Source organism: Penicillium brevicompactum (assembly GCF_028827555.1).
Source record: "Penicillium brevicompactum strain IBT 35665 chromosome Unknown utg000006l_segment0_segment0, whole genome shotgun sequence".
Taxonomy (NCBI): Eukaryota; Fungi; Ascomycota; class Eurotiomycetes; order Eurotiales; family Aspergillaceae; genus Penicillium; species Penicillium brevicompactum.
In genome coordinates, this window is record NW_026623209.1 from 3,563,810 (window position 1) to 3,578,740 (window position 14,931).

The 14,931-nt window shown below is 50.0% G+C and overlaps 7 protein-coding genes across 7 annotated transcripts; 3 read left to right on the forward strand and 4 right to left on the reverse strand.

Annotated features, from left to right (window-relative positions):
• Positions 1-370: 370 nt before the first annotated feature.
• On the forward strand, positions 371-2,694 carry ptpA (uncharacterized protein; the record flags this gene model as incomplete). Its single annotated transcript, XM_056958828.1, has 3 exons — positions 371-866; positions 916-1,901; positions 1,948-2,694. 3 exons carry the CDS (start codon positions 371-373, stop codon positions 2,692-2,694), a joined length of 2,229 nt encoding a protein of 742 aa, XP_056808218.1.
• A 352-nt stretch (positions 2,695-3,046) lies between these two features.
• N7506_009536 (F-box domain protein) lies at positions 3,047-4,746 on the reverse strand (the record flags this gene model as incomplete). The annotated part of the gene is made up of 2 exons (XM_056958829.1): positions 3,047-3,858; positions 3,906-4,746. The coding sequence occupies 2 exons, from the start codon at positions 4,744-4,746 to the stop codon at positions 3,047-3,049; spliced, it is 1,653 nt and encodes a 550-aa protein (XP_056808219.1).
• Positions 4,747-5,814: 1,068 nt separating this feature from the next.
• Positions 5,815-6,413, reverse strand: N7506_009537 (uncharacterized protein; the record flags this gene model as incomplete). The annotated part of the gene is made up of 2 exons (XM_056958830.1): positions 5,815-5,881; positions 5,941-6,413. The coding sequence occupies 2 exons, from the start codon at positions 6,411-6,413 to the stop codon at positions 5,815-5,817; spliced, it is 540 nt and encodes a 179-aa protein (XP_056808220.1).
• Positions 6,414-7,047: 634 nt separating this feature from the next.
• On the forward strand, positions 7,048-8,992 carry N7506_009538 (FGGY-family carbohydrate kinase; the record flags this gene model as incomplete). The annotated part of the gene is made up of 3 exons (XM_056958831.1): positions 7,048-7,260; positions 7,320-7,880; positions 7,934-8,992. 3 exons carry the CDS (start codon positions 7,048-7,050, stop codon positions 8,990-8,992), a joined length of 1,833 nt encoding a protein of 610 aa, XP_056808221.1.
• A 925-nt stretch (positions 8,993-9,917) lies between these two features.
• Positions 9,918-11,014, forward strand: N7506_009539 (uncharacterized protein; the record flags this gene model as incomplete). The annotated part of the gene is made up of 2 exons (XM_056958832.1): positions 9,918-10,172; positions 10,250-11,014. 2 exons carry the CDS (start codon positions 9,918-9,920, stop codon positions 11,012-11,014), a joined length of 1,020 nt encoding a protein of 339 aa, XP_056808222.1.
• Positions 11,015-11,451: 437 nt separating this feature from the next.
• On the reverse strand, positions 11,452-13,573 carry N7506_009540 (uncharacterized protein; the record flags this gene model as incomplete). The annotated part of the gene is made up of 5 exons (XM_056958833.1): positions 11,452-12,247; positions 12,296-12,420; positions 12,474-12,802; positions 12,887-13,342; positions 13,519-13,573. The coding sequence occupies 5 exons, from the start codon at positions 13,571-13,573 to the stop codon at positions 11,452-11,454; spliced, it is 1,761 nt and encodes a 586-aa protein (XP_056808223.1).
• Positions 13,574-13,944: 371 nt separating this feature from the next.
• N7506_009541 (uncharacterized protein) lies at positions 13,945-14,880 on the reverse strand (the record flags this gene model as incomplete). Its single annotated transcript, XM_056958834.1, has 3 exons — positions 13,945-14,536; positions 14,721-14,800; positions 14,854-14,880. 3 exons carry the CDS (start codon positions 14,878-14,880, stop codon positions 13,945-13,947), a joined length of 699 nt encoding a protein of 232 aa, XP_056808224.1.
• Positions 14,881-14,931: the final 51 nt, after the last annotated feature.

Genomic DNA, 14,931 nt, shown 5'->3' on the forward strand with positions numbered 1-14,931 from the left:
GTACTGGGATACCATATGTATATGTATATAATCAATATAATATCTGCAATATACTTGTAGCAATATATGAAACTATCAAGTACATAAGAAAAGTACAAAACACTACGTCAGAGAACCGAAAACCCCGTGATCCCCACGCAACGTCATAACTTTTCCTTCTCGAATTTCTGTCGATTATTAATGCCCATGACACGCCCATTTTGAGAGACCTGTTCGTTCCATTGGCTTACCCTTGTTGGCTGGGCCCGGTCTATTCGCTTCTTATTGCCCCTCTCCCTCCTCGTTTGGATCTCCTGGGGGCTTACGTCAAACTTGATATTTCTCGGTGAGCGCTGCATTTTGGTCTGATCGGAGTGATTTTAAGCTGATCATGACAGAATTCGGAGTGCAACCTACTATGACAGGCCCACGCTCACCCTCCTCCCCGTGGGTGCAGAGTCCCCAGATTCATCGTGACGGCGCACAGTCCTTCCAACCGAGCAAATCGCCGTCGCATGCGGGCATGATGTCAAACCCTCTCGATCGACCGAGTCCCAATTACTTCGGCATGAGTTCACACACAACCGCCAACCACCAGACCTCCAATACAAGTCCCGTCCAGAAGAACTGGGGCTCATCACCTCCCCAATCTTTCCAGAGTCCGATGGTGCACGTTCATCCTCAGGAACTGGTGTCGGCGGGGCTGGTCAACATGTTGAAGACCGAGCCTGAAACGAACCGGATACGTCGGGAATCAACTTTCAATGAAGCCTCCAACGGGAAGCAAATCAGTCCAGGGTCAACGTCCTCACCTTCCTATCCGCTGGGGGGTTTTTCATTAGGACTACCCAGCGGGCCCAGGCAAGGCAGAAACTCCGTCTCCGCAGGTAAACTGACTCGACCCGATCGATTTGATATATGCTGACTCTCCCTAAGAAGCAACTCTCGCGTCATTTCCATGGGTCTCGCCCGACCGCTGCGCCGATCTGCTAACCACCTCCCAGTCAGATACCATGCTATTTGACGTTCGACCGTTTGCTCACTTCAAGAACGCCAACATCAAGGGATCATTGAACTTATGCATTCCGACCACACTACTCAAACGCCCTTCATTTGACACCAAGAAATTATCAAGTACCTTTACAAACGACGCGGACAAGCAAGCCTTTACTCATTGGAAGAACTGCAAGTTTATCATTGTCTATGACTCCGCGTCTACGGACACCAAGGATGCAGTACCTCTTCTGAATGTACTTAATAAATTCAAAGCAGAAGACTGGAAGGGTGATGGGTTGGTTCTTCAGAGCGGCTTCCAAGGATTTTCGAAGCAATTCCCGCATTTGACCCAACAAGCGTCAGCGCAAGCGACCGGCTCGTCTTCCAAGCGTCCTGGGCCGATGGGAATCAACTTGTCATCGGTGGCTCCCGTCGTTGGTGGTTGTGCCTTACCAGAATCAACGTCAGCTGCCAACCCATTTTTCGGGAATATCCGACAGAATATGGATCTTCTGGGTGGTGTTGGGCAGATCCCACTGAAACAGCCGGATCAAATGACAGATACGAAGCGACAGCAATTGCCTACCTGGCTACGGGGCGCTTGTGATGCCAATGACAAGGGGCATATTGTTTCTAACAAGTTCTTGGGCCTGGAGAAAACCGAATTAGAACGCATGAAACAGGCTTTGACCTATGAGGGTCCATCGGCAGAGGTCAGCGGCAGCTCCAAGAAATATCGAGTTGCAGGCATCGAGAAGGGCACCAAGAACCGATATAACGATATTTATCCGTTTGATCACTCCCGTGTCCGACTTGAGGGAATCCCATCTGGGGCCTGTGACTACGTGAATGCGAATCATATCTCGGCCGAACTCACCCACCGCAAATACATCGCTACACAGGCGCCCGTGCCCGATACTTTCAATGTAAGTACTCTCCATTGTCACTTGTTATGGTTTCTAACACACGCAGGACTTCTGGCGTCTCGTGTGGGAGCAGGATATCCGACTTCTTGTATCTCTTACTGCAGAGGTTGAAAGGGGACAGGTGAAGTGTGATCGCTATTGGGAGTCTGGGGATTACGGACCCTTTGAGATCAAGGCCTACTCGGAAAAGTACATATACATCGAAGGTCAAGGTCAACAACCCATTGATCCCAGCACGGGAAACCTTAAGACTACCAGCGAGAAATGGGATGCGACGAATGAAAACCCAGTCATCATCGTGCGACACTTCAGCATCCGCCATACATCATTCCCTTTCCAGCCGCTCCGAGATATCACCCAGCTCCAGTATCCTTACTGGCCCGATTTCGGAACAACATCTCAACCTACTCATCTTCTTCACCTGATTGAGCAATGCAACAAGGTTATCCGTGCCACCAGCAACCCCGGCTTTAACAGCGAACAACCGGAACCTAGGGGTCAACGGCCGGTCTTAGTGCACTGCAGTGCCGGCTGTGGGCGTACGGGAACTTTCTGCACCGTCGATAGTGTACTGGACATGCTGAAACGACAGCGTATGCATGTCAGTGGACACAGAGACGCGAGTCAAAACCCCACTGACAACCTCGAGTGGGTTGGAAATCTGAATCTCGACCTTATCGCAAAGACTGTTGAAGATTTCAGACAACAGAGACCGAGCATGGTCCAGAACCTGAGTCAGTATGCGCTTTGCTATGAAAGTGTGCTCGAGTGGCTCGTCGCTCAAATGAAGTAGGGCCTTTCAACCGGTCCTACCCTGATATTTCTTTCTTTCTTTCTTTTCTTTTCTGCTATGATGATGATGAAACCGGGATACCCCTCTCCTCTGCCCTTCATTCTCAGGGCCATGGCTCTTTTTACATGTACAATGCCATACAGCTCGTGATTCTGCATTTCCTGGTGTTGGGACGGACACAAAAGAAAAGAGGTAAAAAACTGGAGACACGAGCATGACATGATGTCTCTACGCTTTTACTTGCGTCACTTTGCATTATAAACAGCAATGTCTTGAGCCTTGATCAATAATATCTTTTGTTTTTGTTTTTTGGAATTAGTCGAAGGCTGATAGCTCATTTGTGATATCGGAACTATGCCAGGTCCATGCTTAACTCATTTCGTTCAAGTTGACATCTGGAGTTGAGGTCGACATGTACCACTCCACGGTCAGTGATTGCCACCAACTCGTGTTCCTCTGCGGTGAATCGTATCTGAGAGCAGACCGCGCCCAGGTCGAGGACCACGGGCCGCAGGACAATGGTATTTGTAGGGGACAACCATGACGATGGATAGAAGGTACTTTCGGGATCGAGAACTTCAGTAGGGTTCAGAGCCCAAACGTACAGCGTTTTCCAGTCAGCTATAGCAATTCGAGTCCCCAGACGTGAAGTCGCTACTTGAGACCCATGCGAGGTGGTCGATTCCTGGAAACCCCCGAGCTGCGCCATGACCTTCCAATTCTCAAAACGTCTTCCGCGGTCGAGGTTGGAAACATGGGTGCATCGCCGGGTGGGGAAAGCCTCGGACTTGAGGAGACATGCCACTGTCCAATTCTCAACTCGATGCGTTGCAGTTCCAAAGGCGAGATATTGCCAATGACAAGGAACCCCATTGGCAACATTGCCAGCCTCGTGGGTAGCGAAGAACGGTATGCCGATGGAAAACTGAAGGCTGAGATTCGGTGTGAATGGCACAGTACACCTGTTCGCGATCTGGGGGCCTGCTTGACCTCGCGTGGGGATAGTATGGAGTGCTCTGAAGGAGCCGTACAGGGATTGGGCCCGATAGTGGTACAGAAGCTGGAAGCCTCGGTCATTGAAAGCCAGCTTCACTGGAGGGCCCGTCACTCCTTGGATTGGGCGGTCGCGTGGGTTCATCAGGCGACGGAAATTATAAGGGGCATCTAAAGGTTATCAGCAAGGGTCTGAATCTGTTGGGGATCACACGAACCAACTATCTTGACATTTCTCAGCTCTTTGTTGCTGTCGTCCTCGGACTCGTCATCTTCGGAGCTCTCGTCGTCCTCGTCCTCGGACTCGAATTCGTGCACTTGGTAGAGGACGACGGCATGGTCAGAGGGCTCTTGTGCGTTTTGCCAGGAGATTGCAAACTGATCGCCGGCCACCGCCAGAGCTAGTGGGTTGTAATCCTGGTGCTCGGGGAAGGCAGACATGTGCACGGTGGTGTTTTCCAGGTTCAGGTCATGGTAGGCCAGGAAGATGCTCCCATTTGGGTGAGACTGCATGGCGTGTTGAACAAATGGATGGTCCGTATCGAGCTCTTGGTCTGGGAAAGGTTTGTATCGATGGAGCACGTAGACTCCATGGTCTCCGTCGAAGGCAGCCTGGATGACCTCAACCTCTCCGTTGTCCTGTCCCGGGGACGCCCATTTAGCCTCTTGAATCAATTTTCCATCATGCATCTTCACTAGATAGACGGTGCTGTGATTTTTGAAGACCAGCAATGCGCGATTGCTTTCTCTTGGTGACTCGAATGCAGATGCACGGCTGTCGATGGCCTTGGGGAATCCATAGGTGGTGAATTTTGAAGTTTCTGCCCCATCCAGCTGTGCATTGGACCGGCACCTCAAGATGGTATAGAGATCATTGGTGCGGAGAGTGTCGAGATCATCAATCCACCCGGGAGTGTGGTATAACCGATGAAGTATCACCTCCCGGCTGCCACGGGCAATCTCATACAGCCTGCGACATGCTTGAGCTACTTGAAAGAAATCTGGGGTCTCGCAATTTAAGAGAATGAGCTGAATGAGCTCAGTTGGTAAATGAAGCATTTTTCTGGGTAGTGGATCTATGCAGTCAGTTTGGTTTTATAAGTTGGAGGTGGTGCACGGACATCTTGTTGCCTACTGTTTAGGTACCAGCCCAGGCAGAGAAGGTGGATATCTTTCTTTCTTTCTTTTTTGGAGAGGCGAAAACGTGAGGTGAAGGTATGATGCATGCAGATTGAAAAACAAAGTGGGGAGCTGTGTTAACATGCGGCTGAGAACTTCCGTATCTGGCAAGATGTATATATCCAAGACTATTGCAATAATTCATTAATTACATCAAAAATACATCAGCCCTGTACATACGGAGTAGACTGCTCAAATAAACCGTGGATGACTGTTAGTATACAACTACACTATGGCATCATATAAATATAGCTTTGTATTGAACAATTGATCAAATCCCAAACTGGAAGTCTGGTGTTTACGTGTATAGCGTGTAAAGGTCAAATTGTTTGGGATACCCGACACCTGTGGTATTAGCCTGGCAATATTTGTCACTATTTGAACGGGTCATTTTGATATCTCCAGGGCTGCTACAGAATGAAATATGAAATTATTATCTCAGGATTTGAAAACGCTCACTATCCAGTCTCTATTCGTATATTTTCATATAATTTTTCTTACTATTCTAGATCATTTGAAAGCTGTAGGTAATAGCGATAGATCGTGTACATAGAAAACTGCAGCCCAGCCTGAATGCCTTGCTTATAATAACAAGTTAGACATCTTGGCTGGTTTGAATAACTTCACTATCACCAAATTTCAGTTATGATACTCGGTATAATTAGAGCGGTGGAAAGTCCGGTCTATATGCCAGACACTTCTGACCCTATACACCTCCGTATGTGTCATTTCACCATAGACCGAGATCCGAAGATGTATGAAAGTGCTGGCACTGTGCCACGGTGGCTCCCACACCTAGGAAGAGTCCATATAACACTTGTTCGGGTTTCCTCGGCACAAAGTGCGGTTGTTCGCAGATCCTCCCATACTAAGTAGATTCCCAGATTTTGTGATTTGAAACCAAGTATTGCAATTCAATCTATCAGTTGTGTAATATACCAAAGCAGATCACTGGCCTTCTCCGCCGCCGCCGGACATGGTGAGGAAAGTCACGATGAGAAGAACCCACCAGTACCTAAGAATTTATAGTGATTAGCAAGTGAACAACACCGGGCACTCTTCGATATGACTTACTTTTGCAAGAGGGTCTTCTCTTCCGGCTGCTCGGGGTTTTGGCCGTCCGGCCCAACCACAATCGGCCGGTTCAGGTGAGGCTGAGTTCCAGGTTCATCAAACACAATCTGGACTTGTGCAGCAGAGGCTGACTCTTCAGGGGCGGAGAGGGAAACGTGGTAGACCTCGTTGGCGGAATCGAGGTGGAGGCGGAAGGTTGGGTGGCCGATCAAGGTAGACCGCGACACGAGGCTTCCGACCCATTGCTTGGTGTTGGTGGAGGTGGTGGTATAGAGGCCAATCCGCACGAGATCATCTTTGAGGTCCTTGGGAGGGTGGAACGCGACGTCGGATTTCAACGTGGTCGGATCGTAGGAGACGCGGGCGAGGAGGGAGGGTTGAGAGCCCACGGGCCAGTACAGGAGATCGGTTGCGAACGCATTGGCGGATAGGAGCAGCGATAACACGCTGAGGAGGAAGGGGAGGTATCTCATCGTGGGGATGCGAGTGGGAAGAAGTTGGTGAGCGTCCGAGCTCCGCCCACAAGCGGAGAAGGGTCTTTCTCCGTACACTTTCAATTATTTTGGGAGAATATAAATAATCTGTTTCTACGTTCAATGGATATTTAAATAACTTTAGAAATTAAAACCATTAGAAGGTGGATAGCAGTATAGTAGTATAGCAGCAGAGTAGTCGAGTGTGTATAGCGTCATAATTAGTGACCTAGCATAGAACAATATAGTACATACTGAGTACATATTGCATAGTTGGGATATTAAGTACCTAGAGGTATTCAAAGTAAATAGAAGTACCACAGATGAGCAAATTCTACTTCATGTGCGATATATCCAATATCTCGCTCTATAGGACGTATCATTATGCAGCCCTGTTGGCTTAGATCCAATTGGTTATATAACACGAAGACATGGAAATAGATAATAATTGGTCGGGCACAGAGAGAGACAAGGATATAGACCTGATGTGCCGGCCAACTTTGTTCCGAGCCCCCTCCACACAGCTCTCTTTGCCTCCCACTCGAGATACACAATTATAAGTAAGTGGACATGTCCCGGGGAAGACTTAGCCACTAATCTAGACAGACCCTTGGAACGTGCCAAAGCTCTCATCATGGCATCGCTTCCTTATCGACGCGCCTCCCTCCAGAGCTCCCGCAAAGCATCCAGTGACCCCCGCGAGGACCTGGCAGTCCACATGGACCACTATATTGGCATTGACGTTGGCACCGGCAGTGCTCGTGCTTGTATCATCGATGCCAAAGGCGATATTGTGGGATTGGCCTCTGAGAACATTGGTCTCTGGCAACCGGAGCATGGTTACTATGTCAGTTATCGAACAACCGAGACGCGGGCAGCGACCTTCAAACTGACCGATCCCTACAGGAACAATCCACTTCTGATATATGGCATTGCATCTGTGTGGCAGTCCAGCGTGCAATCAGTCAACACAACATTCACCCCGACACAGTCCGGGGTATCGGATTCGATGCGACGTGTTCTTTGTCGGTCTTTTCCAACGAGACCGACGAGCCCATCTCCGTCACAGGTCCGAACTTTGACTCTGACCGTAATGTGATCTTATGGCTGGATCACCGCCCTGTCGAGGAAGCTGAGAAGATCAACGCTACTAACCACAATCTGCTGCGCTACGTGGGCGGGAAGATGTCCGTGGAAATGGAGGTTCCGAAAGTCCTATGGCTGAAGAACAACATGCCCAAGGAACTGTTTGACAAATGTAAATTCTATGACCTGAGTGATGCTCTGACCCACATTGCTACTGGCAATGAGAAGCGAAGCTTCTGTAGCGTGGTCTGCAAGCAAGGATTCGTGCCCGTCGGTGTTGACGGGAGCGTGAAAGGATGGCAAGAAGACTTCTTGCAGGATATCGGCCTCGGTGACTTGTCGGAGGATAACTTCAAGCGCATGGGCGGAGTCGACGGGGTGGTGAGCCTGTCCTTACATTGAAGTAATATCTTGGCTAACAAAAGTGATAATAGAACGGTGATTATCTGAGTGCTGGAGAACTGGTAGGCACTCTTTGCGACAAAGCTGCCACCGAGCTCGGTTTACCAGCCGGTATTGCCATCGGAAGTGGTGTCATCGATGCCTATGCTGGCTGGATCGGCACCGTTGGATCCAAGGTCGACCTTGACCCTGGTCAAGCAAGCACCGGTGTCCCTAAACTGGACAGAACCGAGGCTTTCTCTCGTCTTGCGGCAGTCGCGGGAACCTCGACCTGTCACCTCGCCATGTCCCCAGACCCCGTCTTCGTCGACGGTGTTTGGGGGCCATACCGGGATACAATCCTGCCCGGCTACTGGATGGCGGAAGGAGGGCAGTCTGCCACTGGAGAGCTGCTCAAGCATGTCATTGAGACTCACCCGGCGTTTAATCAAGCCCATTCAATTGCCGAGTCATACCATGCAAATATCTACGATTATCTGAATGAGCATCTCAAAGAGATGGCTCATGACCAAGGTGCACCATCTGTGTCTTACTTGGGACGACACTTCTTCTTCTACGGTGATCTATGGGGGAACCGATCTCCCATCGCAGACCCAAACATGACTGGATCGATTTTCGGCCTCACCAGTGACAAGAGCGTAGATGGGCTTGCCATCTACTACTACGCGACGTTGGAGTTCATTGCCCTGCAAACCAAACAGATTGTGGAAACGATGAACAAATCGGGACATCGCATTACCTCGGTCTTCATGTCTGGTTCACAATGCCAGAATGACATCTTGGTCAATCTCGTTGCATCGGCGTGTGACATGCCGGTGTTGATTCCAAGGTACATCCATGCTGCAGTGTGTCACGGTGCAGCTATGCTAGGCGCAAAGGCCGCCAGCGCCGATGCTCAGGGCAACACCGAGGATTTATGGGATATCATGGACCGGATGAGCAAGCCCGGCAAGAAAGTGATGCCCACCAAAGACAGCAATGAGAAGGCCTTGCTCAAGGTCAAGTACGAAGTGTTCCTGGAACAGTGCTTCAAACAGCAGAAGTATCGAAGCATGGTGGATGAAGCTGTGGGGACCTGGAAGTCTACTTGATCTCTCTTACGCTTGAAGCGAATCCCATCCAGAATGCAAGTAGCGAGCAAAAGTGTTTGACAATACAAAATGAATATCTAGTGCGAGTTCTACTTATCACAAGCGGAGAAGGGTCTTGTAGTTTACGTCTTCAAATAATATAGGCAGTCTATATGAATTACATGCGCTCGTTTGTTTCCACTCGCATGTCCATGATCGATGCTCCACCGCTTCATACCACACCAGTGAACGAGGATGGGATACAGGCCTCTTTTTGGTTGAGGGCAAGACCGGAATAATTCGATTTCACCTCACTTCACTTGACCGAATTCTCATTCAATTTTACTTTACTCAAGCTCACTTCATTTGACCTCACTTCACTTAGCTCAATTGTGATCTAAGAAGTTATCAGTATAACTAAATAGAGTATAGTACTATACTAGAGTATAAATAGATATCTTCTTCTTCTTCTTCTTCTTCTTCTTCTTCTTCTTCTCTTCATCACCACCATCATCATCTTCTTCTCTTCTTCTCCCTATCCTCTCCCTATCCCAGTTCCAATTATTCTCATGACATACAAAGGTCAGTTGACTTCCTAGCTTCCTAACCCTGAGACTTATAGAAAGTCCTCTTCTAACCTTTTGTGTTTAGGCTTTTACATACCCCACCTTACCCAATATCAACAACATATCTCAGCTAGAACGGATAAACAAATCCTGTTGCATCGGAGAGGAGTCCTCATGACAAAGGACCCTGATCCCAATGAAGGAGCGCGAGTATCGCAAACGAAGGCCAACCAGGATACGATTGCCCAGCTCGAGGCGCGGAAGCTCATCTTAAGGGCTGGGGTTGAAGAACGGAAGAGACCGGCGACGGGGACTCACCAGAAAACAGATGCACAGGTTCTCGCGGAGGGCCTTATCAAAGACATCATGAGAAATTACAAATGGATTTAAAGAAATCCAATGTTTCTCACCGCATATTGCCCAAGGGTCTGGGGTGGTGTCATCAATCAAACCACATAGGCCCAAGGGCGTATGCTTGGTTGAGTGAGCATGGTGCAGACCTCGAGATCGCCGGCGCCTGGTTTGATAATACCATCGATGACAAGGAGGTCACCCCAGAGATGGGGAAGAAGTTGGTGAGCGACTACAACCGTCTCCTTACTGTCCTTGATCGCCACCACTGGGCGATCGCGGGGGTTCCTCGTCGATCAGAAAGAACGACGAACTTAGTGTAGCCGATCACACCGATGACACTGGAGTTTATGACGAGTAGCGGGCGCATGGTGACGAAGGAGATCCCATCGTCATCGAAAGTGGCAGCGACAATGAGTTGTTTGTGGACCAGAACCTGAACAAGACTGCTCAGAACTCAGCCATCACAAACGTAGTCACTCAACCTTTATCCAGGTCGGCTCAGTCTTCGCTGTGGGGTCATGCTTTCCTCAGTGGCGAGAGTTATGACTGCCAAAATATGACACCTACTGAAGCCTCTGAGTTTGCCCGCTGGAGTGGAATACACGGGGAGAGCGCTCGTCAGACTACCGAGGAATTGAACATGGTGTACGCGGTGGGCTCACAGGACGGTGACCAAGAATCGAAACACGACGAAGAATCTGACTATTCCACCGTCGACTCCCTTTCCAGTTCGGAGGATTCTCAACGAGCGAATTACTCTGATGCCCGGGATTCCTTGATGGATTCTTTGTTGGATGAGCCTCTGCGCCAACAGCCGACCAAACCACAAGGCTCTTCGCAGGCCAAATCATCATCACAACCCAAGGCCCAGCCTTCCACCAAGAAGGTCACTTCTAAAGTCCCCTCCAACCAAACGCTGAAACCGGAGGCTCATCATCAGACAAGCATCCGCAGCAGTCTAATCTTCAAACCCTCGCATCACAAGCCGCCGAAGTGGCATTTGCACAGCAACGTGCCGCGGAATCCACGAGACCATTGCAGCCAACAGCTCAGCAAGGTCCACTGCTACCTGGACTCCGGGGTGCAACCCATTCTCGGGGCTCCTCGTTGCAAACTGTTATAGGATCAGCGATACCAGTGCAGCCAGCAGCTCGCAATCCTCATGTCACACCACCTGGTCAACAGCGCACTGGACAGATTGCTGAAGCCCATGGCCTTGCTGGGGTCAGGCGCAATGAAAAGCTGGATGATCCAGAGGCCACCACGAATATTGCGAAGAAGTTGGTGAGCGACTATGACCGTCTCTTCGCCGTGCTTGATCTCCACCACTGAGCGATGGCGAGGGCACAAGGCAGACCAGCATCGACTGGTAGTGCAAAGAACGATGGGCCGATGACTATTGACACCGACTGCCACCGAACCAATTGGCGAGCCAGCGATGGGCGATGGGATAGCAATAGGCCGGCTGAGTGCACGGAAGTATATAAGTGACAGAACGGTCAGAGATCAAGTACATCAATCATTATCATTACCTCCTACCAAACCAATTCATAGCTATCATTAAAGTAAATCAACCAGACCCGTCCCTAGAAGATGAGAAAGCTCTGATTCCTCCGACTCAGACATCACGAACCCGGTCATTGCTTCATCCCAGATCGTACGCCAATCCAAGCTGTCAAAGTCAACAAAGAAATAGTCAGCTAACATGAGAGAAACTTGCTCCCAAGATTGCCATCCGTAGATCATTGAGACACGGGCTAAGCGTTCCACAAACCAGGGTCTTTCAATATGACCAAGAGAGCCCTGGGCCCCAATGAACAACGCCCAGACGTAGGCCTGAATGCTTTCCTTCGGTAGTTCCCAAAGAAATGACAGATCGCACTTGGTGGCTGCCGTCTTGAGATGCTTCGTCAGGGCTCGACCCAATCCTGACGATGAAGGGGAGACGATGAGAATATGGTTGAGAAAACATATAGAGGCCACTCTGATGACCCCCTCAACAGGATGCAGACTAGCTTCCGGGTCGGGAGATTTGTCTGTATATATGTAACTGAGCAGCTGGTGCTCTGCTTCGCAGTTCAGAACGCGGAAGAAGTCGTGATCGCTTGCATGTATCACTGCTGGATTAGTCTGTTGAGCGATACTGAAGAATACCATGTCTCGGAGGACACGCAAGATTTGCAGTAGAGAAGGACTGAGAAAGGCATTGGCAAAGAAACCCGATCCTAGACGCTGGAGAGGCGACGACGCAGGCGGCCGAATTCGCACCTGGATATCCAACGGAATGGGCTGGGCATCCCATGTCAAATTGAAAACAGGCTTGGTCATTAGGCCTGAGGCAGCCTTGACGTCAGTCCTGAACAGCGGTCAGATGGGTTCTATTTGTGTGTGACGGGGGTCTTACGTGATAATGGCAGCTAGCATTGAAGAGGAACGGATGCTATCGTCGGTGATTCCACCTCGCATGTCAACCATACGTTTCAGCCCTGTTAGGTGAGTATGGACTTCGTTGAACTCGCCAATGATGAGCTAGCACTGGTCAGCCGTCATGGCAATAGAATTCTCGCAATGAGGACACATACCGAACCAGTGAGAAGATTGATGATGGTATCAATCGCCTCGTTACTGAGTTGACGAGTCGGATCCCGTACTTTGGCGCTCATTTCTTGAAAAGACATTGCTTTCATCGTGCAGTAGTCAGGATCATCGACAAGTAAGGCTTCTCGGCCAGTCTCTGAATCAAAAACCCCTGAATGCTGACTTGCAACCACAGCTCGGTGTGCAGCACACATGCTCATCAGACCGAAGAAACTGCCTGGATCCGAGAATGAGGTGCGGACCATCAGCTCCATTTCTTTGGTCCCATTTTGGCTTGTGTTGGGAAATGTCATTGGGACAAATACTGTTTTCCCTGCATCCTAAAGTTAGCTTTAGCCTCAAACCCCTCGAATGAGCGCCCACAGAGCTAAGAAAAAAGGACTGTGGTACCACTTACAGTGGTATAACAAAGGTGCAACCACCGAGGCCAGTCTAGTAGTACCTGGCAATGTGAAGAAAGGATCTAGGAACCATGTCCGGGGAGGGTTAGGGGTCGAGTGGAGAGGCAAAGGATACCCAGCGCTCCATCTGTCTGGGCGTCCTCTTTGGTATATTGCAGGCAGAAGGCTATCGGGATCACTCAGAAGTGTCGGATTTGAGGACTGAGACGACGCCCGTAGAACAACGCTGTGTTCATTGCTGTCAACGACCTTAGAGGCATTTTGTCCACGGTTCTGTCTCGATGTACGTTTCAATCCGGCCAGTCTCTCCCGTCGACGTACATCGCGCATGACATGAGAGCGAATGGCCTTACGGGCATTGACATCCTTGATTCTCTTCGAAGTCAAATCATCGTCGTGATCAATGAAGGTGAACGAGGGCCGGTCCAGCGGCGCGGACTTTGTTTTGTGCTCTAACCGGAATAGTTTAGCTCCAGCCTTGGTCAACGCTGGCCCCGTCGAACGGTATTGTGGCACCCTGATATCCCACCTCGAAAGCCCGTAGACAAATTGGAGGCCAAGGAATGTGTGGAATAAGGGGGAGCACACATGGTTGCCCCTGCAGCTCGAATATCAGAAAAGCACTGACCTGAAGGGGTATGTCGAGACGAGCCCGCAAAGGTGAAAGGCTGCAGATCATCCATCAGAGGCAAAAGACAGAGACACAGACACCCAATGAAGGAGTGGAAAGAGACTATGCAGTGGGAGAAGGCGGATTTAGAAGAGAAAGGAGATAGTTACGTTGCCAATGCGCGGGGTGAGCACAAGCCCAATCCAGTCCTTTTCGTATAGATCCGGTGCTCCAACGGTGTAACAGTCCATCTATTTGTTTCGTCTTTGGTAATTGGGAGTCCTTGTTTCATTCCAAATACTCGACTCAAATGTAAATCCCATTGTCTCTTTTAATATTGATAATTTGCGCCCAATGTGATGTGCAACCCGCTAAGACAAACAAACAAAAACGACAAAGCATAGGTCAACTTGAGGACCAGACATCGCAAGGGGTATTTAATTCTTAGGCTCGCACATCGTTCAGCAGTCGTGAGATGAGCGCATATCCGAAGAAGAGCGCTACACCGACCCAAATTTTGTTTCGTCCAGCCCAACCGGCCTCTCGCGCAACTTGTCCATCCATGACGGCACCGAGTCCTGGCGCACTGCCGACAGGTCGTCGACGGAGAGCGCTTGTTTCAGGGGAGCATTTCGTAGGTGCATTAGGGTCAGGCAAGAGCTGACCAGTAGTGGTGTCGATGCGGTGTTCCTTCATCCATTCCCAGTTCTCCTGGTCCAACTCGGGCCATTCAGTGCGGAACTTCAAACCCCCATCGCCTGCCTTGACATTGTTGATTCCCTTGGAAGTCCGAGTGACGCCTGCGGTGGCGCTCACATGAGAGCCTCCGCCAGTTGAATTCCACCATCGAGATCGCGCAGCAAGCACTCTGCGCTCACTCTCTGTGGCACTGACACTACCAGTGGTCATCTCTTCGCTGGTCATGAAGGAGAGAAGGCCGATTAGGATTGTAGACACTTCCCAGGCGGGGTTGAAGGATTTAGGATGGAAGTCACTGATGCTGAGACAAAGTCGGGTCGAGGGTTGGAATCGACCGCTGGGTGTGTGCATGCGGATCGCGGGAGGAGCAAACGGATATTCAGGGGGAAGATCAGGGTGCCCCAGTATTGTCCGCTTTCATAAGGTGTTCCCGGGGGTCCTGTGAGGACATAATGCCATCTCGAGGTCACGTCAGCTTGGCGCATCCCGCAATGCGCCGCAAGGCGGGGGTGAGAACTCACTCTAAAATATTGGTCTCGGATGGGTGCGTGACAATGAAAGGTGTTGGGTCCTTCTGAATGTTTTGGTATTCACGGGTGAGCTGTATAGTATTGTCAGATTTGAATATGCAAATGGCCTGGTCTCGCCACATACCCGCTTAAAGGCCGCCTTGGTAGCCATCTTTCGGATGTCGAGACACGAATCACAAAGAATGCGCAGGGTTGTAGTCAC